Genomic DNA, 26805 nt, shown 5'->3' with positions numbered 1-26805 from the left:
TCCCCCAGCCCCAAACCAGCCAGTCTTCCCATTTTCTTAGACACAGTAAGCTGGAGACAGATCCTTTTGGAAGCTCGGTAGCCTGTATTTGTTCCCTTGTGCTGAGGGAGGGTCTCTGATTCAGAGGTCGCCTTCAGGCCCTCCTATGTTCCTTACCCTTGTGCGGTCTTCAATGTTGTAGATCCGTAGCTGCATGGGGATGTTGAAGCTGTGCAGGAAATTGCCCCCGAAAACCAAAGTGTCAGTGGGAGTATACACAGCATGGATCCAACCTGTCAGAGTAAGACAGTAAGCGATGATCCCAAGTTGCAGTGGGGGAGGTCTAACTTGGATATTAGGAAAAACTATTTCACTAGGAGGGTGGTGAAGCACTGGAATGGATTACCAAGGGGAGTGGTGAAGTTTTTAAGGCCCATCTTGACAAAGCCCTGGCTGGGATGATTTAGTTGGGGTTGTTCCTGCTTTGAGCAGGGGGTTGGATTAGATGACCTCCCATGGTCTCTTCCAATCCTAATCTTCTATGATTCTATGAACTGGAGAGTTCATAGACTAGCTCTGTCTAACAAATGCATGGTTGAAGCATCCTCACAGACCACATTAATTTAAAATACCCCTCCAACTCTGAATCCAGCTGGCTGATCCCAGCCCCTGGAAGGATGTGGACAGTGTGTGCCTTGCAGTGCTAATCCCAATCTTAGCTGCTCCAGCCACTCCCACTCATGTATGTCTGAAAATTCTCATCTGTCACTCACTCCCTTACCTCCAGCAGCACCTTCTCTCCCTTTTCTACTTCTTCCTTTGTATGTTAGTCACATTAAACTCTTTGGGGCAGAGCCTGTCTGTATCTGCGTGGAACCTAGCACACTTGTGGTCTCAAAGAAATAGCAGGCAGTCTACCTCACCCATCCAGAAATTGAAGTGTTTCTGATCACACTAGATTCTCCAGTAGGATGTGATCTTGGTCATGGGTTCCCTCGGCTTGGATAGCTCAATAGCTGCCTTTAACCAATTTGTTCCAGTGAAAGTTTGCAATTCTCTGTTTTGTATGCAAGCCAGCTATAATAGACCCTAAGTCAAACAGGTCAGTGCCCTGAGAAAAAGAAGAGATGGAGTATGCACTGTTTACTAAACCAGAAGGTCTAGAATGCACAGATATGCTCGGTAGCGACACCTTCCAAACAGTGGTCTAATTCCTGATCCTCCCATTCTTTCCAAAGGTGCATGTAATTCTCTCTCTTTCATACCATTAGTACTCTTCACTCTCACAGCTCTCTCTCCTTGCTGAAGCCTTCCCACAACCAGCAGGGAGGAATTTACTTCCTTCAAAGCTACAGCAGCCATGGTTCAGGGAAGTATCTACCTCCAGCCCCACTGATACCATCTCCTTCTTTCCCCCTACCTTCCTATCATCCAATCTCTTAGAAAAGCCACCTCTGCAACATTTGTCCCTAACACCCCATACTCCTACCACACTTTTATTCAGCTCTTTTATTCAGGTATCTTTCCGATCTGTTCTCTGCTTTAAAAACCTCTCTCACTTGCTACTTATTTGTAATCTTTGCTTTCACTGAAGAGATGTTAGCTTTCCTCATCTCTCCAACCACCTCTTACAAACCATGCCTGTGGCAAATTTCAGCAACAAATTTCACTGCAACAAGAGCCCTCTGAGGCAACTTAGATGCTAGGCATTATGAGCACAGTTGAAAAATCCTGACATGGTATTCTCCATTCCTTGCCCAAGGAAGAAGCTGCATATGGTAATTTATATGCTTTTATTAGTGAAGGCAGGCTAGTGTGTGCGTAGCATTTGGGACAGAATAGTGGCCTGCAGATCCTGTAGCAGTTCCATAGCCTTGGACCAGCTCGAGAAAGCTCTCTTGCTCAAACAAGCTTTGATTTCCAGTAGACCATTCCATTTGCCAGCACAGCCCAGTTGACTGTTAATTTTCAAGACATACCCGACTCAAATCATTAAGAGTCTTAAAGAGAAGTGTTCAGATCTATAGATTTCCACAAGGATCAACTCATCTTTCTGCTTTGTCTACCTTTTCTCTCTGAGTTCTCATCTTCACCTTCTCTAACACTTACTTGGATCGTACTCAGCAGTATGTTTAAGAACTCTTGACACCTTTCTATTTACCCTCTGCATGCCTTGGCAAAGTCAGCCTGAAGCTTTGATTCAGCTCCCTTTAGCTGAAGGTCCCAACGTCTCAAAGGACAGAAGGGTTTCTCTTGGACAGATGGACCAACCTCAAAAGCCACTTCTCATTTACCTTCTCATCTGTTTGGAGCTCCCAAATGCTTCCACAGTTCCTTGCCCTTGAACCATCCTTGGCTATGAACTCCCTTTTGCCACATGTTTGTTCTACAAGTCACTATACAGTTAGCCCTCAAAGTCTCAAGATTCTCTGACCTTCACTCCTGCAACTCCCATCTTGATGCTTCCAGCTCTCCAGATTCCAGCATCTGCCAGATGCTGCTGCCACCTTCTCACACACAAAGCAGTGCAGTCACATTACTCATTTCCTAAATACATGCACTCTCCTCCCCCCACCTTTTGTTACAGGACACAGGTCAAAACTGTCCTTATTTTAGGAATGTCCACGGAGTTATTATAACCAACCACACACCCTCTCCTCTACTACCCTACCTTGCTTCCTCGATCAGGACAAGCTTCCATTTTGCACCTCCAATAGTTCCCACCAAGCACCTTCTCTTCAACTTCTGCCGTCTGAAAGAGCCTCTTTGTCCAGCTCATTTCAAATATTCAGCTGAACACATCTTTCTCCTCTGCCTCTTAATTACTGACCCCTGCTTTGTTATTTAGATTTAGTATCTATTTAACTTGGTGATCCATTATGGGAGTTTGTATGAAAGATGCTAGAGAGAACAGAAGCGTATCATATTTTCCTCTCTCACAGAGGCTTGCTATCCAGGAAATTCAGGGAGAAATCATCCTGCTCTGAACTGCCCGAATTTTATGGGCGTGTCCCCCAGAGATTCTTTCCCCCACTGCCTCAGACTTCCTGACTCCTAGCACAGAACATATTCCTTTCAAAGACAAGGACAAACGCACACTTCCAGGGTTCTCCCCCCCCAGCCCCTTATACCTGAGGGGATGACGAACGTGTAGCCCTGCTTGAGCTCAATTCGTTGACAGTCTGACACTTTGTCACCAAGAAAGATGTCCCCCTGTTTCCCTGACAGCAGCCAATTCTCGTAGAGCTCCAGGTTCTGGGGCGTTGGTGGGATCAGCCAGAAGATCTGCAAGGTTCATTGGGTAGAGATCCTTCAACAGTTGTCGACAAAACCCTCTTCACTCCTTTTCTATTATTCCTTTCAAGCATCATACATCCAGCTCTTTCCACCCACAATAGGATCCATAAAGGATGGCTCTAACAGAACCATCAATAGATATTCTGTTAGAAATACCAGCAACTAACAAGAGAGACTTAATGTCAGAATGACATACTGAGTACTGCAATCATCCAGGGTATGTGGAAATTTATCACCTTACAGGCAAACCAAAGAGACAAGAAATACAAAACCCACTGGAAATTCTAGATCCTTAAACACACACGATATATAGCAACGTTTTCAGACGTGCAGTTCTACTATTGAAAATGTCTAAGATTATTCTCTTATTAGCCTCTGTGTACCCTACAGTATGGAAATACAGTAACTCCTCACTTAACATTGTAGTTATATTCCTGAAAAATGCTACTTTATGCGAAACTATGTTAAGCGAATCCAATTTCCCCCTAAGAATTAATGTAAATGGGGGGGAGTCGTTAGGTTCCAGGGAAATTTTTCCAAAATGGCTCCGATTTTTGTGCACCTCTAACACAGAGCAAGCTGAAAGTTGTGTACCTTTCAGTGGCAGACGGATGCCTTAGCTGCCTTGGGTGTTAGAAGATCTTCCCCTTCCTGTACATGTCAAACTCCATAAAGTGTTGTGCATAATTAAAATAGTGTTTACAAAAAGCTATCACAAATCTTTGGCATCCATGACACCGAGGCCTAGCCTACACTAGAAAGGATTAAAAATTCCCAGAAGAGACCGCTTATACCAGCAAAAAAAAGGTGAGCAAACTACAGCCCACGGCCTGGAGCGGTTTTAAGCTGGCCCGCAAGCCGCACCACATGGCTTAGCCCTACTCCGGTGCTCCGGCTGGGGTGCAGAGTCGGGGGCTGCACCATGAGGCTCCTGGAAGCCACAGAATGGTCCCACTCTGGCTCCTAAGTGCTCCAATGGCCCCCTCCAGTGCTCCAATGGGAGCTGCAGGGGCGGTGCTGCAGATGGAGCAGCATGCCTTTGCATAGGAGCTGTAGAAGGGACATGCCACTGCTTCTGAGAGCCGCTTGAGGTAAGCGCTGCTCTGAGCCTGCACCCCTGAGACTCTCCCCACGCCACAACCCCCGCCCCAGCCCTGACCCCCCTCTCATACTCCAAACCCCTCAATCCCACTCCAGAGCACCCTCCTGCACCCAAAACCTCTCATCCCCAGCCCCACCCCAGAGCCCACACCACCAGCCGGAACCTGTACCCCTTCCTGCACCCCTGCCCCAGCCCTGATCCCCCTCCCGCCATCCGAACCCCTCAATCCCAGCCCAGAGCACCCTCCTACACCCCAAACTCATCCCCAGCCCCACCCCAGAGCCCTCACCCCCTCCTGCACCCCAACCCCAATTTTGTGAACATTCATGGCCCGCCATACAATTTCTATTCCCTGATGTGGCCCTCAGGCCAAGAAGTTCGCCCACCCTTGGCCTATGCCAAATTCCCTGAATGTAGTAAGCTATACTGGCAAAAGAACATCATTCTTGCGGGACTGTTGTAAGCAAGACACAAGGAACAATTCTTCTACTCTACTCTGCACTGGTAAGGCCTCAACTGGAACAGAACGTCCAGTTCTGGGTGCCACATTTCAGGAAAGATGGATAAATTAGAGTAATTCCCAAAGAGAGCAACAAAAACTATTAAAGATCTAGTAATCATGAGGAAAGATTGAAAAACCTGGGTTTAGTCAGTCTGGTGAAGAGAAGATGAAGGAGGGACCATCATAACAGTTTTCAAGTATATAAAACTTTGTTACAAGGAGGAGGGTGAAAAATTGTTCTCATTAACCTCAGAGAATGGGCTTAAATTGCAGCAAGGGAGGTTTAGGTTTCACATTAGGAAATACTTCCTGTCAGGATAGTTAAGCACTGGACAAAATTGCCTAGGAATCTTCTGGAAGCTCCGTCACTGGAGGTTTTTAAGAACAGGTTTGACAAACAGCTGTCTAGTTATTATTTAGTCCTGCCTTGAGTGCAGAATCATTGACTAGATGACCTATCAAGGTCCCTTCCAGTCCTTACACTTTTGTTATTTCATGTTTTAAGTCCTAGTGTAGACAGGACAACATGGTATTTAACGTATCAGGCAGGGTACTGGGCCAGATGGATCCTGGGTCTGCCCCAGTGTGACAATTCCTACATGAACCCACAAGGATTCAGCACAAGAAGCTAACACATGTTAAGGGTTAAGGCCAGGCCTGAATCAAGCCAAAGTACAGTTTCAGGACAAAAAAAAAAACAAAAACAAAAAAACCCCCACACATTTAAAAACACTTTTTTATGCAAGATGAGTAGGCAAGGAGATCTATCATGCTAGGAAGATGTAGCAAATCTGTGGCTGCTTACAACACATTATGCAAGAGACTCCAGGAGCTGGGGGGATCCAGCTCTCTTTCAGGTGTATCTGATTTCATCAGAAGATATCTTAAGTTTCGGGTTTCAGACCTACAATTCCTCTAGAGACTGGTGTTTATGTGGTCAGAGCTCTGTACATTTTACCAAAGACCCCTGGTCTATACTCCATCACAGAGGATCGGATGAGACACAATGATGTTTGTACATGGAAGAATCCCCTGAATAATCCAGGTGGTTTTATATGCAGGAGTCCATGTGATGCCTATATGGTCTTTCAGATATCAATAGCCCAGGAAGGCTTTTCAACATTGAGTTTATGCATATAAAATGTTATGCACTGAAGTTTGTTTATGCTTTACACTATACCTTGAAGATTATGCTTGGGTAGTTTCATTATTATTGTGTTGCCTTGTACCTTTAAGTGTTACAAAAAGGTAACATTCTCGTTAATAAAGACAGTACAATAGAACCTCAGAGTTACGAACGCCATAGTTACGAACTGACGAGTCAGCCATACATCTCATTTGGAATCGAAAGTATGCAATCAGGCAGCAGCAGAGACAAGAAAAAGCAAATATAGCATTGTGTTAAATGTAAACTACTAAAAAAATAAAGGGAAAGTAAAACATTTTTTTGACAAGGTAAGGAAACTGTGCTTGTTTTATTTAAATTAAGATGGTTAAAAGCAACATTCTTCTTTTGCATAGTAAAGTTTCAAAGCTGTATTAAGTCAATGTTCAGTTGTAAACTTTTGAAGAAACGATCATAACGTTTTGTACAGAGTTGCAAACATTTCAGAGTTACGATAACCTTCATTCCCAAGGTGTTTGTAACTTCTGAGGTTCTACTGTAATACAGAATCAACAAATATGAACTACACAGAAGTCTAAACCAGTGGAAAGTCACATTAGGCTTTCAAAGACATCCCACAACCTTAACTGTAAATCATGAGAAGTCTATTATACGAAGTTGAGCGACTTAATGCTAACCAATCAGAGATGAGCCACAGAAATTTGCATCCAAATCCATCCAAGGCTTGATGAAGTTTGACAGAGTTGGGTTCAGTTATAAGAAATGAACTAAAGCTGAGAAGCTCAGAGTTGGATACTAGTTCAAGGGTTTCATATTCAAACCCATCACCACCCATCCTGAGCTCTGATCCTTACACTTTTAACCCATGTGTTACTTTAAGGGTACCTGTTTGCAATTTAAGATCTTTAGTCAGCTGCAGGTTTGAAAGCACTCCAGCTAGTCTTTAGGAACCCCAGATAGTCTCTTCTGCTGGTCCCCGAACGTCGATCGTTATGTCACACCCAGCCTGGAACAGCATCCCAGTTTAGAGATCAGATCTCCCCTGAAGCACATGGCTTTGTAAGTTTAGCTCTACCCTGGTTGCTTTTTAAAGACCAACATAAAACATCTTTAGCAGTCCCCACAGGGGCTGCTCTCATACCTTTCCCCCTCGGTGGATGTGGTACCAAACAGAGGTGCCGCCAAAGTCCACGTGGAAATCTGTGTAGCAGCCCTTAACACTCATCAGACAGTACCTAGCCGGAGACAGGAAGAAGAGATGAGCAGGATGGAAGTGAGTAGCACATACCTCTGTTTTAAAGCGGCCACTTGTGAAACCCCAACAGCTGTAGCATACTCAAGGGACAAGATACGGGTGGGTGGACACAGGGACAAATAGTAGCGTTAGGCTCCAGGGAAATGCAGACAGAGCAGCAGTTGAGGCTAAATCAGGGGTCGGCAAACTTTTTGGCTGAAGGGTCACATCGGGGTTGCGAAACTGTATGGGGGGCTGGGTAGGGAAGGCTGGGCCCCCCAAACAGCCTGCCCCCTACCTGCCCCCTCCCCAGAACCCCTAATCCATCCACCCGCCCCCACAGCTCCTTGTCCCCTGACTACCCCCTCCCGGGACCCCTGCCCCTAACTGCCCCCTGGGACCCCACCCCCTGTCCAACCCACCCTGCTCCCCGTCCTTTGACCACCCCACCTCATCCAACCACTCCTTGTCCCCCGACTGCCGCCTGGAACCCCCTGCCCCTTATCCAACCCCCCCTTACCATGCCGCTCAGAGCGGCAGGAACAGTGCTCAGCAGGAGCGGTGGGCCAGAATGCTGGCAGCACAGCGAGCTGAGGCTGCGGTGGGGGGACACAGCAGGGGAGGGGCCAGGGTCTAGCCTCCACAACTGGGAGCTCAAGGGCCAGGCAGGACGGGCCCATGGGCCGGAGTTTGCCCACCTCTGGGATAAATCCTACAGTGATTCCTACCATTGCCAGCAATCTGTTGACTTAATTTACATCAAGAAATGAAATACACAGGAGGAGCTTTAGCCCAGGCAGGAGAAGGAAGAGCTTCCCTCCTCATCTTCCTAAAAGCTCTGGGATTCTAAAAGATCACTGAAGTCTGTCATTGCCTAGTCTTGCTTGCTATGGCAGGACAGTAAATACTTGGCAACTTGTCCAATTCAACATGCTGTATTAGAATGACAAGCCATGCAAGTTTTACCAAATGCAACAAAAAGAGGAACTTGTGCAACTGCCCAAAGGCTGGAGGAGTTAACAGCTCTGCTATTCTAATGGTATATGCAAACAGTACCTGGGGACACAGACTCCCGCATCTCTCCTCAATACCAGGCTGCCTGCCACATTCAGTTTTCCTTGAATGATTGCCTCACCCCCTAGATTCACCAGAAGGAGAAGGAGCTAGGTACATGTGCTTCTGAGGTCTCTTACTTTTGCACCTTGGGATACTGCATCTCCAGAATGGCATTTGTAGACTCTGTTTGACTCTCCTTCAGGTGTCTTGGCCACATGTTGTCGACCCAGTCGATCAAATCCACCTGCAACCAGAGAGGAATTAGGCCCAAGCCTCGGTAAGATGGTCCCTGGCTATCTTCACATGCTTGAGTATTTCTAGGAGGTCCTGTGGCCAATCTGACATCTGCAATGGCCAGGTAACAAACACAGGGCTACTGAAGTAGAAATACTATCTATGGCTGTAGCGAGACTGCCTCCCAGGTATGATCACAGTCACAAGGATGAACAGGTGTCACAGTTCCTAGCCACTTTGCTGCACTGCTACTTCAGGCTTGGGACTGGAATCCAGGATTTCATGCATTTCACAACTCTGCAGAATCCAGTGTGTAGATCACCCTTGCCACAGAACTGTGCTCTGAAATCTAACTTATTTAAACAAACTGCAGTAATTCTTATGGTTGCGTAGGAAACCTTCCAAATGTGAATGAAGGGTACATAATACAGCAGTGTCCGAGTCTGCAGAGAACCTGACAATAGCTGAGGTATGAACCACTCCGCATTTATCTCAATGGGACCTTGTTCTTAGGTTTAAGAGTTAATTTAGTTGTCAAAATTCACTACTCCATCATATTAATAACATCCTGCTTGTGTGCTTCTCTCACATTCCCAACTGTTTTTCCACACCTTCTCAAGACACCCCCACCCCCAACACCTTTACCCAAGCTGCAGAAATCTCCAGCTCCCCTGCTCCCCACTGCAACCTCTACATAGCAATGTGCATTTGTAACACAAGATTCTGAAGCACATGGAAGGTTTAAGAACAGCATAAATAATCTGAACACGGGGGATGCTGCCCTGTCTGGGTTATTTTCATATGTCATGCAACAAAAGTATTACTTTGCAGCTTTGCTGGTATTCCCACCTTCCATTTGGCTGCTTGTGCTTTCACTAACAATGGGATTGAGGCTTCCCCCAAGATGCAGGAAGGGGTTCTACCAAACTTCATAGCAATTCAGTGCACACAACTGAACGCGGAAGCAGGCACTGGTTGGAAAACAGCCACAGTCTTGTCAGGCAGTGGAACCAGCTTAACAGGATGAGGTTGGGAGTCAGTGACCCAGTCCATGGACTAAAACTTGGACTAGCCCAAATTTACCCTTTATTCAGACTTGGATGTGTTCTATCGTGTATCTGTACTTGAACCCCTTCCAGCAGAGCAGGTTACTCCGCTGTCTAGTTAACTGTCCTCATTCATCAGAATGCAGCCGATGAAGAGAACTATAGCTCACAAAAGGTTTTGTTCAAATAAATTTGTTAGTCTCTAAGGGGCCACAAGTACTCCTTTTCTTTTTGTCCTCATTAGGAACAGCTTACATTTCTCTCACCTGCAGGCCATCACTCCTCACTGTGGCTTTGTCCCCGACCTGCCTCATTAAATAATTCTGCCTCCACAATGACTGTCTTGAGGATTTAAATAGGATTACTGTGGCCTCCTCTGACAGACCAGCCTACCCATTCCTTTCTGCACTTCTCACCAGTTTAGCAAGGTCTGCAATGGCGCAGGCACTCAAAACTTATATATTGCTCCAGCTGCTCTCTGGGGTTGGAGAAGCAGCAGCAACCCTGTCTGACCCCATAAGTATTATAGGGAGGCCTCTGGCTGCTCTCTTCTTCAGTACGGAGGGGCCAGGCTCAGTGCTCTACCTTTACCAAGATGAAAGAAAAAGGGGGAGAAGACGATAACTTTACTGACCGTAGCAGGTCTCTGCACCAGGTTCTCCAGCCTTGTGTGACTGAACTCCAAGCTGATGACATTATACAATTTCTCCCGCTCCTCCTCTGGGGTCTCATAGTAGCGTGCCCACTGTGCCATGGACATCTCAATGTCCCTTTGCGTGTTCACATCCATGACATCCACCATCCGCCGGCTCCCTGCCAGAGCAAAACAGACATCACTGCTGTGCACAAGGTCCCACTAAGGACAGACAAGCCAGGGCACAAGAGGACAACCCCTTTCTGAGGGATGAACTTGTTAGCCCCACCCATCTATGTGTAAGGCCAATCCCTCTCCTGCAGGAGTGTACCTAGGCCCTTGTCCTCATCCACGCCAGGACAACCAGAAGCTGTTTAGAGTTTTCTGAACAAAGCCCATGGCTCAGCTACTCTGGTCACAGACTAGATTCCTTCTCAGGCAGTAAAAATCCTTGATTATTTGGACTGGAGGGGCTGTTAGAGCTCAGCTACCAATGTGCTAAGGGAGCCATAAAGTTGTAGCTCATGGATTCAACAGCCTGAACTACTCCCCCCACCCCTTCTGAAAGTCACCACGGACAGTTACGACCATGACACAAGGCAGCAGGAGAGACACTTACCTACATACAGTCGCACGTCATTCACACTGAAGTCAGGATCTGGCATCCTGCAAGACAGACACTTAACTAAAACAAACTAGGGTCTCTGCCACAGGCCCCTCCCCCTCCTGTAGCCCTTGGCTTCATATAGGCATCTCAAAGGCTCCATCCCTCCACAACTGCCCTCCGCTCCCCGAAAGAACGCTACATGCTTCCCCCTCCCTCTTTGAGGGCAGCCAAGAGAGACATGATAGCAGCACACAAACCAATGTGTGCAAACAGACTCTTCTGCAAACAAATCCACTCAGGTGCCTCAACAGGCAAATGCTGGGCACAACTGTCACAAGGGGAGTAGTGGTAGCTTAGGAATAGGAGAAATTGTCACCAGCAAGTACATGCTTTGTATAGCGGCTCTAGGAAACGGTCAGCCTATCCTTGAGAATCACTGGGCATGTTTACACTATGGACACTATAGCCGCACAGCTCCACCTATGCCACCATCACATAGATGCTTCCTATAGCAACCCAAGGGGTTTTCCAGGCAATGTACGTAATCTGTCTCCCAGAGAGGCAGCAGCTAGATTGACAGAAGAATTTTGCCATTAACCTAGGGGTTAGGTTGGCTTAACTACAGTGCTTAGAGGTGTGATTTTTTTCACACCCCTGAGCAACGTAACTAGGTCAAACTGCAGCAGCCGGAACCCTGGGCCCTTTAAAGCATCGCCAGAGCCCTGCCGCCACTACCCCAGGGGCTCCGGCAGAGGGACTTGGGCAGCGCTTTAAAGGGCCCAGGGCAGAGCCCCTGGGGTAGCGGCAGCAGGGCTCCAGCAGTGATTTAAAGGGCCAGGAGCTCCAGCCGCTGCAGGGAGCCCCAGGCCTTTTAAAGCGCCAGCCTGGGGAAGCCAGTCTGGTATGGCGTACCGGCTTACTTTCACCTCTGGGTAATTCCCTCCACCCAAGTCAGGAAAGAGCCATGCCCAAGGAACCTACCAGACCTCGGAGCAGGGCATTTGACCCCCACTAAGGGAGAGCGAAACCCAAGACCTATAGTGTGCTTGTTATCATATCCTGAATGGTCCTAAGCTATTGACTGGCCTCTCCCTTTAGCAAGCCAGGCAGGCAAGAGCATCTTCACTCCACTGATTAAGCCATTCTTGTAACTCTCGCCCAACTCATACTCTCTCAGACAGGGCTCATAAGCCAAGCAACTGTCTTCATTCTGTGCTGATACAGTGCCTCGCACAACGTAGTCTGGCCCACGACTGGGGATCCTAGACGCTGCATGATACAAATAAAACCACCACCCCAGATGGGCACCCAGTTAAAATGGGCACATATGTCAAAAGCACGGTAAAAACAAGTTGGACACCGCACTGGGGCAGCTACCAGAATCTGCTTTCCCACAGTTGGACATGTGGGGGACAGTGGGACTAGATTCTGAACTGGGCACTTTTAGGAGAGCATCCACAGACACAACTTAGGATAGAAAGACCACCCTCAGATGGAAAGGCCCTGTCAGACTGCTAGGTTATTTCTCTAGTACGGTCAGTAGCCAGCTAGGCTAGAGTCACCCATCCTTCCCTATCCTCAACACTTACTTTATTCCAAGCCCATCGGAGTTCTTGAAAATCAGAGGGTCTCTCAGGCCACCCCGCTGGATGTACTCAACATTGAAGTCTGTCATGAGGTGAGAGAGAAGAGGGGATGTATTAAGGGGAGGTTGCCAGCCACAGAGATACTGGGGATATTAACCACAGAAGGGGCAGGTAGCATGAGGAGTGGAAAGAAGAACTGGGTTTAGCCACCCTCTCCTACAGAATTTAATCTCCAGGCACTATCCTAATCAGCTGTAGGCAGCCTGCCATAAGCACAAGCCAGACAGGCACAAGCAGGGCAGGGCATGTGGGGTCCTATAGCTGAGTCAGACAAACAGGAAAATAGAGTTTATCGTTTTCCAAACAAACTCAGTCAAGCAAAAGAGGCCTTAAAGAAACCAGTTAGACTTCTTCCCCCTGAGGGCTCTGCATCTAGAGCCTAGCTCACATGAGCTGAGTGAGCATCAGGGATCCTAGTTTTCCATGATTAACAACCCACCAAAACTCTGATAAAAAACACACAAAAGTCCACGTTCTTCCATGATTAAAATGAAATGCTGAACTTAGTTTCCTTAACCACAATATATTTAGGTATCAGTTGAACACAAGCTTTTAGTGATATATTTAAAATTTTTAAGCTGACAGCCCAAGTCCCGCCCATTCTCCTGATTATCTGAATTTGATTATCCGATCTGGCCCCGGTCCCAGTTAGACCGGATAATTGGAGTTCCACTATATATGTTTTTATTTTTTCACAAAATGTAAAAACTAAAGATTCTCTGTAAAAATGCAAATCCAACATTTTCCCACGGCAAACCGATTTCTAGGATCCCCGGTGATCCTAAGGCTAAGATTTTGTCTCGGTGATTTTTAGTAAAACTCACGGACAGGTCAGGGGCAATAAACAAAAATTTGTGGAAGCCATGACCTGTCTGTGACTTTTGCTGCTGCAGCTCCATGGTTTCCCCTGCCACTGGGTGGCTGGGAGCTGTGGGGTTCTCTCCCTACCTCCCCGCAAGACTGTCCCCAGTCACTGGAATCCTGAGGAGGCTGTCACCCGTCACTGGAACCCTGCAGGGGGACCCTGAAGAGGCTGTTGCCAGATCCCTACCAGGGCCCCACTGGCTGCCAGCTCCCAGGGCTGAAGCAGAAAATGTCACAGAGGTCTCTGGAAGTCATGGTTTGCAACTTCGTGACCTCTGTGACAATAACGTAGCCTTAATTATTGGTGTCACTTGCAAGCTTATATTTGCCCCTCTAACTCTCCCTTTACCCCACCCCACCCGGGTATGCAAAATTAGGGACCTGGCTCTACTCTTACTCAGTATGTTTCAGGTGGAGGTTTGCTAGGGAGCAGCTTCAAAAAGCCATTCTTAGGACTGGACTCCCATCTGCTGGCTCATTAGCCAGAGAGCTGTGTGGGGTAGAGCTGAGACTTCACTTAGCATGTTCCACTCCATGCCACTTAACAGTAGCTACAGGAGGACTTTTTTGTGGAGGTAGGGCCAAAAAGCCATATTTACTCTGATGCATGTGCTAGGAAAGCAGAGCAGCTCAGAGAGGAGAAAGAATCAAAACAGCAAGGGGAAAAGGGGTGAAGGGAGCAACTGGAAAATAAAAATAGAGGCAAATCTCTGGATTTAAATACCAGTAGTTGGGTCACCACTGATCCAACTGGCAGCTAAAGAACTCAGCAGTGAGTTTTGTCCTCTAAGGCCTTGAGCACACCGGGGGGAAGGGGGTGGGAGGGAGGAAGAGCTCCTCTCCTTCCAGAGATTATATATATGCCCTACTAGAGAAGAGGTTCTCCCTCGCACAGGAGTGAGGACTGTGGAGGACACACAATGACAGTTTGTTCACAGGGACACTTTTCCCCAGTGTTTCTCTCTAGGAACTTTGCAGTAGTATGGGTGTGGGCAGCAGAGGGGGCACAGACCTTTGCCTTCCATAAAGAGGACGAAGTTGGCATTGAATTTGTTGGTGGAGAGTTTCTCCTCCAGGTCAAATGTCCTCTTTCCTTCAATTTCATCATCCGAGATGCCATCATCTTCATAGCGCCGCCTCATTGTGCCACGCTGTGGAGAGAACGAATAGGAGGATGAGAATAGCTGTAGACAGTGCCAAGCACCCAGCTGACTTCCGTTTCCAACTGTCACAATACCCCCAAATTAGACACCTTGAAGATACTTTCCAGATTCATAAAAAAAAAAATCTAGCCTGTGTTTTCAGAGGGCCTCACGTCACCAGACTGGTATTACACTGGAAATGAGCACCCCACCCTCCCAGAAAGGGGCAACAGCTATGTTAGCATGTCAACATGTCATTCCGGTATTATTCTGGGATATCTACCACTGGCTAACTGGTGCACACATTTATTACCCAGTTCCTTTTGCTCAGGGAAAATAATCAGCTATTGTGGTCAGTTCCCTGGATGCAGGCCATGCAACAGCAAGAACAGCTAAGCAACCTCTGCCCCTACTACCAGAAAGCATGCAGCTGTAACTCCATATTTGTTCCCCCCGCTGCCTATAAACTCCCGCACTTTAGGCAAGATGGGGGACAGATGGGATTAGAATCTTCACTGGCCTCAAGTGTTGACCACACCTCAACTCACAAGGAAGGGATGGGACAGTGGTTCATGTGCAGTGAGGCTAGTGCCCCCCAATTTTCACCAAGAACATTAGCTGGGCTTTACAACTCATCAATATTTTGTCTTGAGATGGGAAACAGAATTTTGTCTTTTGTACATTTAGATTCCAGCACGCCTACCACGTTATTGATTAAAACGTGCCTGCATTCTGTATGCCTAGTGTAATCTTCGGCCTTGTTGGCACAAAAAAGTAGTAACAGACAGGGAATAGGGGAGACCAGTATAAAGATGCTTCTGAGACCACAGTGCTCTGCAAGCAGGTTTACAGCACTTGGAGCAAAGGAAGTGGGATAGGTGGCAGGTGTTGAGGCTCATCCACGGGCCCTCTCTACAGGTTCAGATCTGACTCTCCACCCCAGCCAAGTGAGCTGGGAAATGAGGGAGTAAAAGCAGTAACTTGCATGGGAAGAGCAAATCCCAGAGACACAAATACCCCAGCAGGAGGCACTACCACCTCTGGACATAGAGATGATAATCAGAATAACTAGCTTAGATCCTGGACTCAATTTGCCATTTGATTTGACCTCTTTCCCCATCCTTCACACTCTCTCTGCTGCCAGCTTCACTCTCCCCAGATCCCATGATGCATTATAAAGCCAGATCATAAACACAAAACCAGAACATTTAAAGAAGCTACAACTAACTTGCCAACCATCACCCTGATCACTGTAGGTTGTATCTTTCATCCTTGTCGCCCTTCAGTCTTGTCTATTTAGACAATGCTCTTTGGTACAAGGGGAATCTTAAGGCTATATCCACAGGAGAAAGTTGCACTGGTTTAGCTTAAGGTGCACTTCTTAAACCAATTTAGCTAAAATGATGCAAAAGGATGTGGTTTAAGAGTGGATTACAGTAAAAGCTTTGTTATCCAGCATGTTGGGGGAATGGGTGGTGCAGTAACTCAAAAATTCCAGTTAACTAAAAGGGAGTGAGTTTGGGTGCGGGAGGAGACTCAGGGCTGGGGCGCAGGAGGGGGTGTGGGACACGGGCTCTGGGAGGGAGTTTGGGTGCGGGAGGGGTTTCAGGGTGCCAGATCCAAGTGGCACTCCCCTCAGGCAGCTCCCTGAAAGCAGTGACTTATCTCTGCTGCTCCTAAGGGGAGGCGCAGCCAGGCAGCTCTGCACACTGCCTCCACCCACAAGCGTCACCCCCACAACTCCCATTGGTCGCGGTTCCCTGCCAATGGGAGCTGTGGAGCCAGTGCTCAGGGCAGGGCAGGAGCAGCACAAAGAGTCCCTGTGGCCGCTCCTCTGCCTAGGAGCGGCAGGGACATGTCACTTCCACACAGCCATGCAGATTTTTAATGGCCCGGTCGGCGGTGCTGACCAAAGCTGCCAGGGTCCCTTTTCGACCAGTCATTCTGGTCACAAACTGGACACCTGGCAACCCTACTGAAGATCAGAAATGAACTGCCAGATAACACTTTTACTGTATTTTGACTACCTCAACTTGCAAGTAATTTACAAGTTTGATCTAACAACATCTTCAAAAATCACTGGATTAATGTATAAAGTATTTTCTACCATCCGGCCAGAGAAATTTACCCACTGATAACACCTCATTAACTGAGCTTCGCTTTCATGAAAGCCAACACATTAGTTTGAACAATAAGGTTGTAGCCACCTTATCAGCAAGACATGCAACAACATGCAAATTATGAATGATGGTTTTAAAAATTACCTAGCTAAATATTCTACAACAACTTTTTTTTGTTCTCAAACTTGTTTACATAGTTTGTAGATGGTTAAGCGTTCAACTCCAGTGAAAGGTAACATCAGTCTTAGAAGCCACATTTCAAGAACAGATTGCAAATATGAATAGTATTCTTAATTCAACAAGTTGTTTGTTTTTTTTAATAAAATACAGTAAGATAAAGCCAGTTTACATTTAAGGCCATCTTAGGACAAATTAAGACTTTAGGAAGTCTATTTTTATTATATAGTTAGCGGTGTACAAACATGGCCAAATTAGGGTCTCAATACTAACAGTTATAAATGAAGATTTCATATTGAATAATCTTAATGTGGCAGTTTCAGAGCCATATTTTGCACACTAGCCACTGGGAATAGCACTTATTATTAGCCCCAGTAAGAATACTCTCAGTAGTTCTGCTATTGTTTTTAATAATAATACACCTAGATGTATTTGTAGGACAAGACCAATAGGCTAAATTCCCAAACTCATTGTTGGATTCTTGATCACCTGAAATCTTTAAAAGGCCGGGTATCTTTCTAAGAGATATGCTATACTTCAAACAGAAGCTATGAGCTTAATGCAGATGTTACTGGGTGAGCATCTAAGGCCTATGTTATACAGATCAGACTAGACGATCATAATTGCCCCTTCCGGCCTTAAAGGTTTTTTTTTTGGTCATCCACACATGCCTAACAGTTAAACACAGCAATTAAGAGTCCTATTCTATGCAACTTTGGTCCAGGATTTTGAGCTGTAGTGGTATGACATCTGTGGTCTTAAGTTCAAGGCTTGGTAACCAGTAGCATTTCAGGAGGCAAGAAACATTAGTGCCCGTATGCTGATTCAGGAAAGGTTTGCTTCAAGCCTAAATCTTTTGACCACACTAGCAGCTAATGTACTTTAGGAAGTTGTGCACCAGTGCAGCTGTACCACAGCTGAAAAAACAGGTACAAAGCTCCTTAGTGAAGATAAGGCCAGAGCTACACTACTGCACAGCAAAGTGCTGTGCTTTTTGCGTAAGTCTTAAAATGTTTAGAAATGCAACTCCCCTGTAAGTGAGAAGCCCTGTGATCCCACCTCCCAGCTGCAGTAAGCCTCCCATCAGGAGGGAATGCTAGGATTTGACAGTAGTCAGAAGAAGCAATAGTGACTGGCTTACCACATTGTGTTCATTGCAAGATGCACACTTGCAGCGTGCCACCTCCTGCAAGATGGGAGTGAAAGAGACCAGCTCCTTTTAACCCCTTGGGATCTGGCTCTTGTCCCCTGGGAGGGTCAAAAAGAGGAAAGCCCCAGATCAAGAAGTGAAGCATTATCCTAGTCTGTAACCGTATCACTGGAAACAAGTTCTGAGACCATACACCCTCCCCACCTCCAATGCACATATGATACATCTCTACAATGGAAGTCTGGATCCTGCCACTGAATCAGGACTGGCACAGCATCTCATTTTCCCTGCTCCCCAAGGATTTCTTTTACAGTTCTGCCCCTACCCCCGGCCTTTGCATAAGCTAAGGGAGAGAATGATTTGCCAGGATTCTTACAAAATTGGGACTTTCCTGAAAAACCAGAATGTTAGTCACTCTACATAGCAGGGGTGAAGCAGGCCAAGGGAAGTATCTATAGTCTGGCAGCCCCACAGAACCAAAACTCAGTCCAGACACTGGAAGTTTCATTTCTGCTCACTTTCTAGGAAAGCTGCATAGCTGTAGATTTTAAGGATACTGACTGGGGCACACCCAGCCCAAAACAAAGTGAAAAAATTGAGACAGCTTTATTTGTCGGGCGACCACACTGGAGATCTGTAGTGCTATTTTAAAATAATCCCTAGGTTGAAGAGAAAGTGTGAGGGTGTTAAGGAAGCCTTTCAGTTATGTTTAAAGGTTCTTTGTGCCAACAAGCAAGTCAGTTAGGCTTGATGTTTTCCCCTTCTTTATGATATTAAAGAAAACCCAAAGGTTCTCTTCTGGTTGTTACATTAGAAATTGAGATCCTATCTATAGTAGGGAATTCTAGAAATAGCTCCCTGTGGCAGTCACAACAGTTCAGCTGCACTAGTGGAAACGGAGCAAACAATGCTTCAGCGGCTTCTGGTGATTTTACCACTGTGTTGGAATGAACCTGCGTGTGAGAAGGTTTAACTAAGGGTATTTTTGTGTTTGTGGTTTCTCCCTTAATAGACTACAGGGAAGCGGACTACACAAAAAGTACTGTCAAATGTCCTTTCAGAAAACAGCCTTCCCCCCAGCATTACTTTTTACCTACATGTAACACATACTGTCCACTATTTTTATAGTAACCTTATCTCTTTAAATACAAAGACTGAAGAGACTACCAGTCCCAGCGTGCAATCCTCTATCTGAACAGAAGATGAGCATGTCGAAGCATAACAGCATGCTAGGCTCGATAGTTTATGGGCAACAGCCACATATAGAACAGGAGGGTGGAGGCAAACTGCAGTGTCAGACTGTGGGCTGCATTGGGCTTGCACTCTGCCCAACTCCAGATACATCACTAGTCCCAGATTACTGAAATGCTCACTTCAAATGCTTTGGAAAGAGATCCCACTTTTCCGATGCAGTTTCTGGTACAAACTGACAAACATTAAAAAGGCACAGGGGCATCTGTGTTGGGAGAAACAGGATTCCTGCAAACTAGTCCCAACAGAAGGAAAATCTGGTTGCCATGCCAGAAACAAGAAGGGCGTTTCAGGGCTTCCAAGATGAAGCTATACAAAAGGTAGGTAATAAAATGGACTTGACCTGAGGCATATCAAGTCAGATCATGAGTATTTTGCCTCAAGAGGCAGAGACTGAAATTCAACTTTGGTTGCAAGTGACATGATTGGCTACATAAGTTTAGTTTCTGAAGCAGTCTGCAGCAACAAGCACAGCTATTCAAGATAACTAGCAACCTCTGCTCAAGGACGGCAAAGGATTGGAATAGCAGGGAGCGTTGCAGTACAACAGAAGAGCTGCATGTGAGTAAATAAATGGAAGTTACTTGTAACCAAGTTCTTTGAGATTTGTGGCCCCATCTGTACTCTATACGTGGGTATGCATGCGCATCACGTACCTGAGACCGAAAAAAACTAGCAAATAGCGTCTGTTGGTTCACACCTGTGCCCTGGATCTCCTCGTGCTCAGCACTGAGAGCACAATGGAAGGTGCAGACTGACCACCTCTCCAGGTCCTTCTCTATGGTGAATCCAGTGATGATCTGAAGCAGAGGGGAAGGAGGATGGGTAGCAGAATACACCACACCTCAAAGAACTTCCAGTTACAGGCACATAACCTCCATTTCTTCTTTGAGTGCTGGTCCCTCTAGTTATTCCATGTGTGGGTGGCTGGCAAGCAGTACTCAAAATAGGAGGAGGGGAGTGCAAGGATGCCAGCCATATAGATGTTTGTAACACTGCCATTCCAAAGGCTGCGTCAGGAGAAGAGGCTTGAACCAAAGTGCAATGCTTAGTGAAAGCATGGATGAAATTCAAGGTTGCTGCTGTACAAATGTCCAGCATAGACACTTCCTGAAGAGTTGCTACTGAGGTCGCCTGTGCTCTAGTGGGATTCTGCAGACTACGTCTAAGATTTCCGAAGTGGTCCACACCTCCATTCAAAATTTTTTTTAGGGGTCACAAATGAAAAGAGGTTGAAAACTACTGCTCTAGTGGAAAGGTCCATCACTTGGTCCAAGGGAGGGAGATGACCCAACTGATAGCAAAGGAACAGTCAGAAACCAACTTAGTCTCTGAGCAGATATCACTTGTCCCACTGCTCGCTCTCCCATAGCAACAAAAAAGCCAGATGATTTTCTAAACAGTTTTGTTCTCTGCAGGTAGAATGCGAATGCTCACCTGACGCCGAGAGAATGAAATCTCTTCTCCTTACTTGAGGCATGAGGCTTCAGGGAAGATACCAGTGAGTTGACTGGTTTATGTGGAACTCGGAAGTTACCTTCAAGATGAATTTCAGTTGGAGGCAAATGGATTCCTTCTCTTTATGTAATGCAGTGTATGTCGGGTCAGCCACGAGGGGATCCAGCTCACCCACCCTCCTGGCTGATGTAAATGGTGACCAAGAAGTGGACCTTCAGAGACAGGTGGGACATGGAGCACATGGGCAATGGTTTGAAAGTACGAGATCGAGGTTCCACTATAGCAGTGGTTTCACTACTTGTGGAAGGCAGTTACACTCTTCAGGAAGGGTCGGTCCTGGGGCCAGTTTTGTTCAATATCTTCATAAATGATCTGGAGGATGGTGTGGATTGCACTCTCAGCAAATTTGCGGATGATACTAAACTGGGAGGAGTGGTAGATACGCTGGAGGGGAGGGATAGGATACAGAAAGACAGACAAATTGGAGGATTGGGCCAAAAGAAATCTGATGAGGTTCAATAAGGATAAGTGCAGGGTCCTGCACTTGGGACGGAAGAACCCAATGCACAGCTACAGACTAGGGACCGAATGGCTAGGCAGCAGTTCTGCGGAAAAGGACCTAGGGGTGACAGTGGACAAGAAGCTGGATATGAGTCAGCAGTGTGCCCTTGTTGCCAAGAAGGCCAATGGCATTTTGGGATGTATAAGTAGGGGCATAGCGAGCAGATCGAGGGACGTGATCGTTCCCCTCTATTCGACATTGGTGAGGCCTCATCTGGAGTACTGTGTCCAGTTTTGGGCCCCACACTTCAAGAAGGATGTGGATAAATTGGAGAGAGTCCAGCGAAGGGCAACAAAAATGATTAGGGGACTGGAACACATGAGTTATGAGGAGAGGCTGAGGGAGCTGGGATTGTTTAGCCTGCAGAAGAGAAGAATGAGGGGGGATTTGATAGCTGCTTTCAACTACCTGAAAGGGGGTTCCAAAGAGGATGGCTCTAGACTGTTCTCAATGGTAGCAGATGACAGAACGAGGAGTAATGGTCTCAAGTTGCAGTGGGGGAGGTTTAGATTGGATATTAGGAAAAACTTTTTCACTAAGAGGGTGGTGAAACACTGGAATGCGTTACCTAGGGAGGTGGCAGAATCTCCTTCCTTAGAGGTTTTTAAGGTCAGGCTTGACAAAGCCCTGGCTGGGATGATTTAACTGGGAATTGGTCCTGCTTTGAGCAGGGGGTTGGACTAGATGACCTTCTGGGGTCCCTTCCAACCCTGATATTCTATGATTCTATGAATCTGGTTATTACTGGATGAGTAAAAGTAGAATAACCATCTACTGAAGGAGGGAATACACTAATTGTTGCTAGGTGAAGCTGCAGTGACCTAATAAAAAGACGCAACATCTTGAGAGCGAGGAGGTAGTCTAAAATAGCAGGAATACCTGCTGCCCTTGATAACTGGTTCTGTTGCAACAGGTAAAGAAACACCTCAATTTGACTAAATTGATTTCTCTTCTGGCAGAGAGAAAAGGTAGGTGAAGTAATATCTTCTATTGGACCTATTTCTGTTGGTGAAAGAGGAAGGTTTTTGAACTACATAGAGCTCTTCTTCAGATCTGGGAAACCTGAGTACATTTCTCAGACCTAAAGAATAGCTCCGTGTAGCTCAAAAGCTTTCAGAAAGCTTCAAAAGCAACAGAAGTCGGTCCAACAGAAGATATTATCTCACCCACCTTGTCTCCCTAACACCCTAGGACCAACACAGCTACAACATTGCAAACAAAATTTTCTGGTAGTTTTCCCTGCTGTAATTAAGAAGAGTCTGAATGGCCATTGAACACAAAACACTCTTGATATTAGGATGGGAGTCAGACCTAGCTGTGAGCGAAGAGAGTTTGGGTTGGGATGTCTGATTCCACAGCTCTTGAGTTAGCAGGTCTGATAAGGACAGAATGTGGGTGGGTTGACAGGTTGACATTTGTAGAAGGTCTGGAAATCAGCATGGTCTGTGCCAACAGGGTGCACGGAGAATGACTCATTCTTCATGGTGACGAATCATCCATAGAACCTGGGGTTGTAGTGGGATGGAAGGAAAAGCATACTTCAAGTGGCTAGTCTAGTACAGTAGAAGAGCATTGCCCCTGGAGTCCTGACCCCATGCTGCTCTGAAATAATACAAAGTGAACTTCTTGTTCATGAACAGGTCCAAGATGGCGTACTACACTGAGTGAATATATTGTTCAATAATGAATTCTGCAACTCCCACTCATGATCCATGGCAAAATGCCTGATGAGGTTGTCTGCCAACAAGTTCTGAGTGCCTGGGAGGTATGTCAAAGAAATTGAGGTGGCTCTGGATACACCAGTGCCATCAATTGCTGATCTCTATGTACAGTGGGAGGGATTTTCCCCCTTTGTTTACACAGAAGATGACTGTCACGTAGCCGGATATTATCCGGACATGACAGGATCATGTGAATGGGAGGAATGCATTGTAGGCCTGTCTGACTGCTCTTAGTTTCAGGAGATTGATGTACATCATGGCCTCCAAAGGTATCCAAGTACTTTGTGCTGTGTGACTGCCCATGCAGGTTCCCCAGTCTGTGAAGGATGCATCCGTGATTATTGTCATATTAGGTGTGGGAACTAGGACAGGGACTCCAATGCCCAAGTGTTCTGGGTTGTCCACCTGGTGAGTGAAGCCTTGACACTGGACAAGGATTGTTACGATGAACGGTTTCAGAGTAACAGCTGTGTTAGTCTGTATTCACAAAAAGAAAAGGAGTACTTGTGGCACCTTAGAGACTAACCAATTTATTTGAGCATTAGTTTCGTGAGCTACAGCTCACTTCATCGGATGCTTCACGAAAGCTAATGCTCAAATAAATTGGTTAGTCTCTAAGGTGCCACAAGTACTCCTTTTCTTGTCACAATGAAGTTCATGTTGTGTCTGGCATATACACCGACAGGAGACAAGGCTCCAGACAAAGGAGATGTAGCCGGGTGAATGGCTTTATGTAGGTTCAGGTGGCCATGTGGCATAGCCAAGGAAGACAGACCCAGACTGTTATCCAGGGTTGTGAGTGACTTTAGTTTATCAGGTTTCAGAGTAGCAGCTGAGATAGTCTGTATCCGCAAAAAGAACAGGAGTACTTGTGGCACCTTAGAGACTAAAAAATTTATCTGAGCATAAGCTTTTGTGGGCTACAGCCCACTTCATCGGATGCATAGAATGGAACATCTATGTAAGAAGATTGTGTACGTATATATATATATACATACACACACAGAGAACATGAAAAGGTGGAAGCAGCCATACCAACTGTAAGAGGCTAATTAATTAAAATGAGCTATTATCAGCAGGAGAAACTTTTGTAGTGATAATCAAGATGGCCCATTTAGACAGTTGATAAGAAGGTGTGAGAATACTTAACATGGGGAAACAGATTCAATATGTGTAATGACCCAGCCACTCCCAGTCTCTATTCAAACCCAGGTTATCTCGTTTGCATATTAATTCAAGCTCAGCAGTTTCTCAGTGGAGTCCGTTTTTTGAAGCTTTTCTGTTGCAAAATTGCCACCTTTAAGTCTGTTACTGAGTGGCCAGAGAGGTTGAAGTGTTCTCCTACTGGTTTCTGAATGTTATGATTCCTGATGTCAGATTTGTGTCCATTTATTCTTTTGCGTAGAGACTGTCCGGTTTGGCCAATGTACATGACAGAGGGGCATTGCTGGCACATGATGGCATATATCACATTGGTAGATGTAAAGGTGAAGGAGCCCCTGATGGCGTGGCTAATGTGATTAGGTCCTAAGGTGTCACTTGAATAAATACGTGGACAGAGTTGGCATCGGGCTTTGTTGCAAGGACAGATTCCTGAGTTAGTGTTTCTGCATATTGGCTGACCCAACGTGATTTAGATAGTGTGAACTAAAGTCTAGTCCAGACTAGGATTTAAAAGGTGTGATGTTAGATCGAGTTACCTACTTTGATCTAAAACTATAGTCAAATAATAAAATTTTACAGGTTGTCAACACACTCAAGTTATACACTTTATACTGGTGTAGTTCAACTGATATAATCCCTAGTGCAGATGCAGTTGTACAACTACAAAGGTGCTTATGTTGGTACAGCTTATTCCCATGAAGAAAGTGGAATAAGTTATATTGACAGGAAGGTACCTTAGACTAATGTAACTGCATCCACACCAGGGTGCTGGACCTGTATAACTGTTTTGATAAAAAAGTCACACTCAACTAAAGTAGTCATGCTGCTACAAGAACTGTATTTAGACCATGCTACATACTATGCTAAAGATATTAAAAAGCCTAAACTCAACCAGTTTTGTATATTCTAGAATACAATTGCTTTGTGTTGACTAGAGTTTTAGGTGTTAATTACACTGAGTTGAGTAACTCCACCACACCTTTAAATCTTAATCTAGACAAGGTCTAAGTGTTTATACCTTATCAAACAGGGTCAACTACAAAGGGCTCAGACTCCATTTACCAGGATAACGAAGCAGAACAAAGTATTTTTCTTCAAGTAGGCAATTTCCCCCACTCCTGTTTTCACACCAATATAGACTCTTCAGGAGCTCCTCACCACTGGCACAGCCACTTCCCAGGTAGATCACAGAAAAGCCCTCCTGTTTTTACTTAACTAGTAAGGGATCTAGTTGTTTCAAAATGGTTTGAGGGAAATAATTGTTTTTCTTTGACAGACTGGAATTGTACATAGTCCAATTCTACTATTTTGTTAACATAAATTATCTTACAAACCCTGAGATTTACTTTGCCTGTAAATTCTTTGAGGCAGGAACAGTGTTTGTTACGGGTTTGTACAACATCTAGCACAATGGGGTCCTCACCCATGACTGAAACTCCTAATCACTACCACAATACAAACAGCTATTCACTGTCAAGTTACAAGAAGCCTCTCATGCACACAGTAGGACAACACCACAGCACTTTCACTTCATTGTCATCTCATGAGTAAGGAAGAGGAAGACACTTAGGTGCATTTGTGGAGGGGGAGCAAGGAAAGAATCCGACTGCTAAGACAACTATGGTCATTAATTGCAGCGATAATCAGAACTACCTCAAATACAACCTGAATCTTAGTTATTTTTAGGCATCTATCACAGTAATATTTACTGGATGCACTGAATTATTTACAGCAGACTTCTCTCCTAGAGTTTGCAGTATTCCTCCGTGCAACTAAACAGTTTGTTATTGTCTTCTCTTCTCCCTCTGGGATTTTTTTCAGCTGATGACAATCTGGGATATTTATTGATCCCCCTCCCCTGGATCAGGTCTGCAGAATGGAATTGTTGCTTAGTCAGCTTCCAACTTGTTCCTGGTAAGCTTGGAAGACTCTGTGCAGTGACCTTTATGCAAAAACTATTTTCACCCTGATACTATTCTGATCCTCGCCTGCCTAACCAGATAATTACTATACACTTACATAACTGGACAACAGTTAATAATTGCAAGGCAATTTTAAAAGTGGGAGGGGCAAGAAAAGGCAGGTACACAAGATACTGACAGACCAACACCATAGTTAAACCTCTGCTCTAGCATGTACTTAGTATTAGTTGAACAGACCCTTTTTCAAGGGGAAGGAGGCTGCCCAGATGTTGTTTATTTGCAGGACCAGCCTGCACTGTACACCCTGCACCCCAAACCAAGATATGGCAGGCAGTGAATAAGGAGACATCAGGCTGTGACCTGATCTGTTTTTGAATATACCTCAGCAGATTTCTCCATTTTAAACTGAAGTTCTTGGCCCAGCTGCCTTTGCTGTGGGCATCTGTGTATTGCTTGCCAGCCCCAGGGTGGATAAAAATCAATGATTTTTTAAAAACCAAAAAAAAAAAAAAAAGGATTTAAATTGGATTTTTTTTTGATAAAATGCTTTTTGAGAAAAAAAGATAAAGATCATTATAGCTCAAAGATATCTCATCATGGAATAGGGATTATAAATTCTAATTCTATAGTATGAGACAATATATTCATTTAATGTTTAAAAAAGTTTTGTAAATGTGTTCCAGTAGTTCATGGATTAGGGACCCAATCTTCTGAGGTTCCAGGGGTTTCTGTATAGATTATTTAGGCTAATCTGTCTATCTACCCAATGGGACTCAATGGTCAGTCTAGAAGATACCATCAGAGATGCTTA

General features: G+C 45.5%; 1 protein-coding gene across 4 annotated transcripts in view; it reads right to left on the bottom strand.

Annotated features, from left to right (window-relative positions):
- The window catches only part of KDM2A (lysine demethylase 2A), an 83838-nt gene that overhangs the window by 31991 nt on the left and 25042 nt on the right, over nucleotides 1–26805 (bottom strand). For 2 of the 4 annotated variants that reach the window (XM_073346824.1, XM_073346825.1), the window contains exons 4-11: nucleotides 14340–14478; nucleotides 12407–12485; nucleotides 10830–10876; nucleotides 10211–10389; nucleotides 8434–8540; nucleotides 7148–7241; nucleotides 3111–3264; nucleotides 157–272 (exon numbers count right to left, since the gene is read on the bottom strand). In XM_073346824.1, coding sequence (XP_073202925.1) covers nucleotides 157–272; nucleotides 3111–3264; nucleotides 7148–7241; nucleotides 8434–8540; nucleotides 10211–10389; nucleotides 10830–10876; nucleotides 12407–12485; nucleotides 14340–14478 — 915 coding nt within the window. Of the gene's footprint in view, nucleotides 1–156; nucleotides 273–3110; nucleotides 3265–7147; nucleotides 7242–8433; nucleotides 8541–10210; nucleotides 10390–10829; nucleotides 10877–12406; nucleotides 12486–14339; nucleotides 14479–17907; nucleotides 17990–26805 lie in introns of those variants that run through there. The other 2 variants (XM_073346826.1, XM_073346827.1) reach the window with 2 other exon arrangements.

This window comes from Lepidochelys kempii, chromosome 6, assembly GCF_965140265.1.
Source record: "Lepidochelys kempii isolate rLepKem1 chromosome 6, rLepKem1.hap2, whole genome shotgun sequence".
Lineage (NCBI taxonomy): Eukaryota > Metazoa > Chordata > Testudines > Cheloniidae > Lepidochelys > Lepidochelys kempii.
The sequence above is the reverse complement of the archived record's forward strand: the minus strand, read 5'-3'. Positions and strand labels throughout refer to the sequence as shown.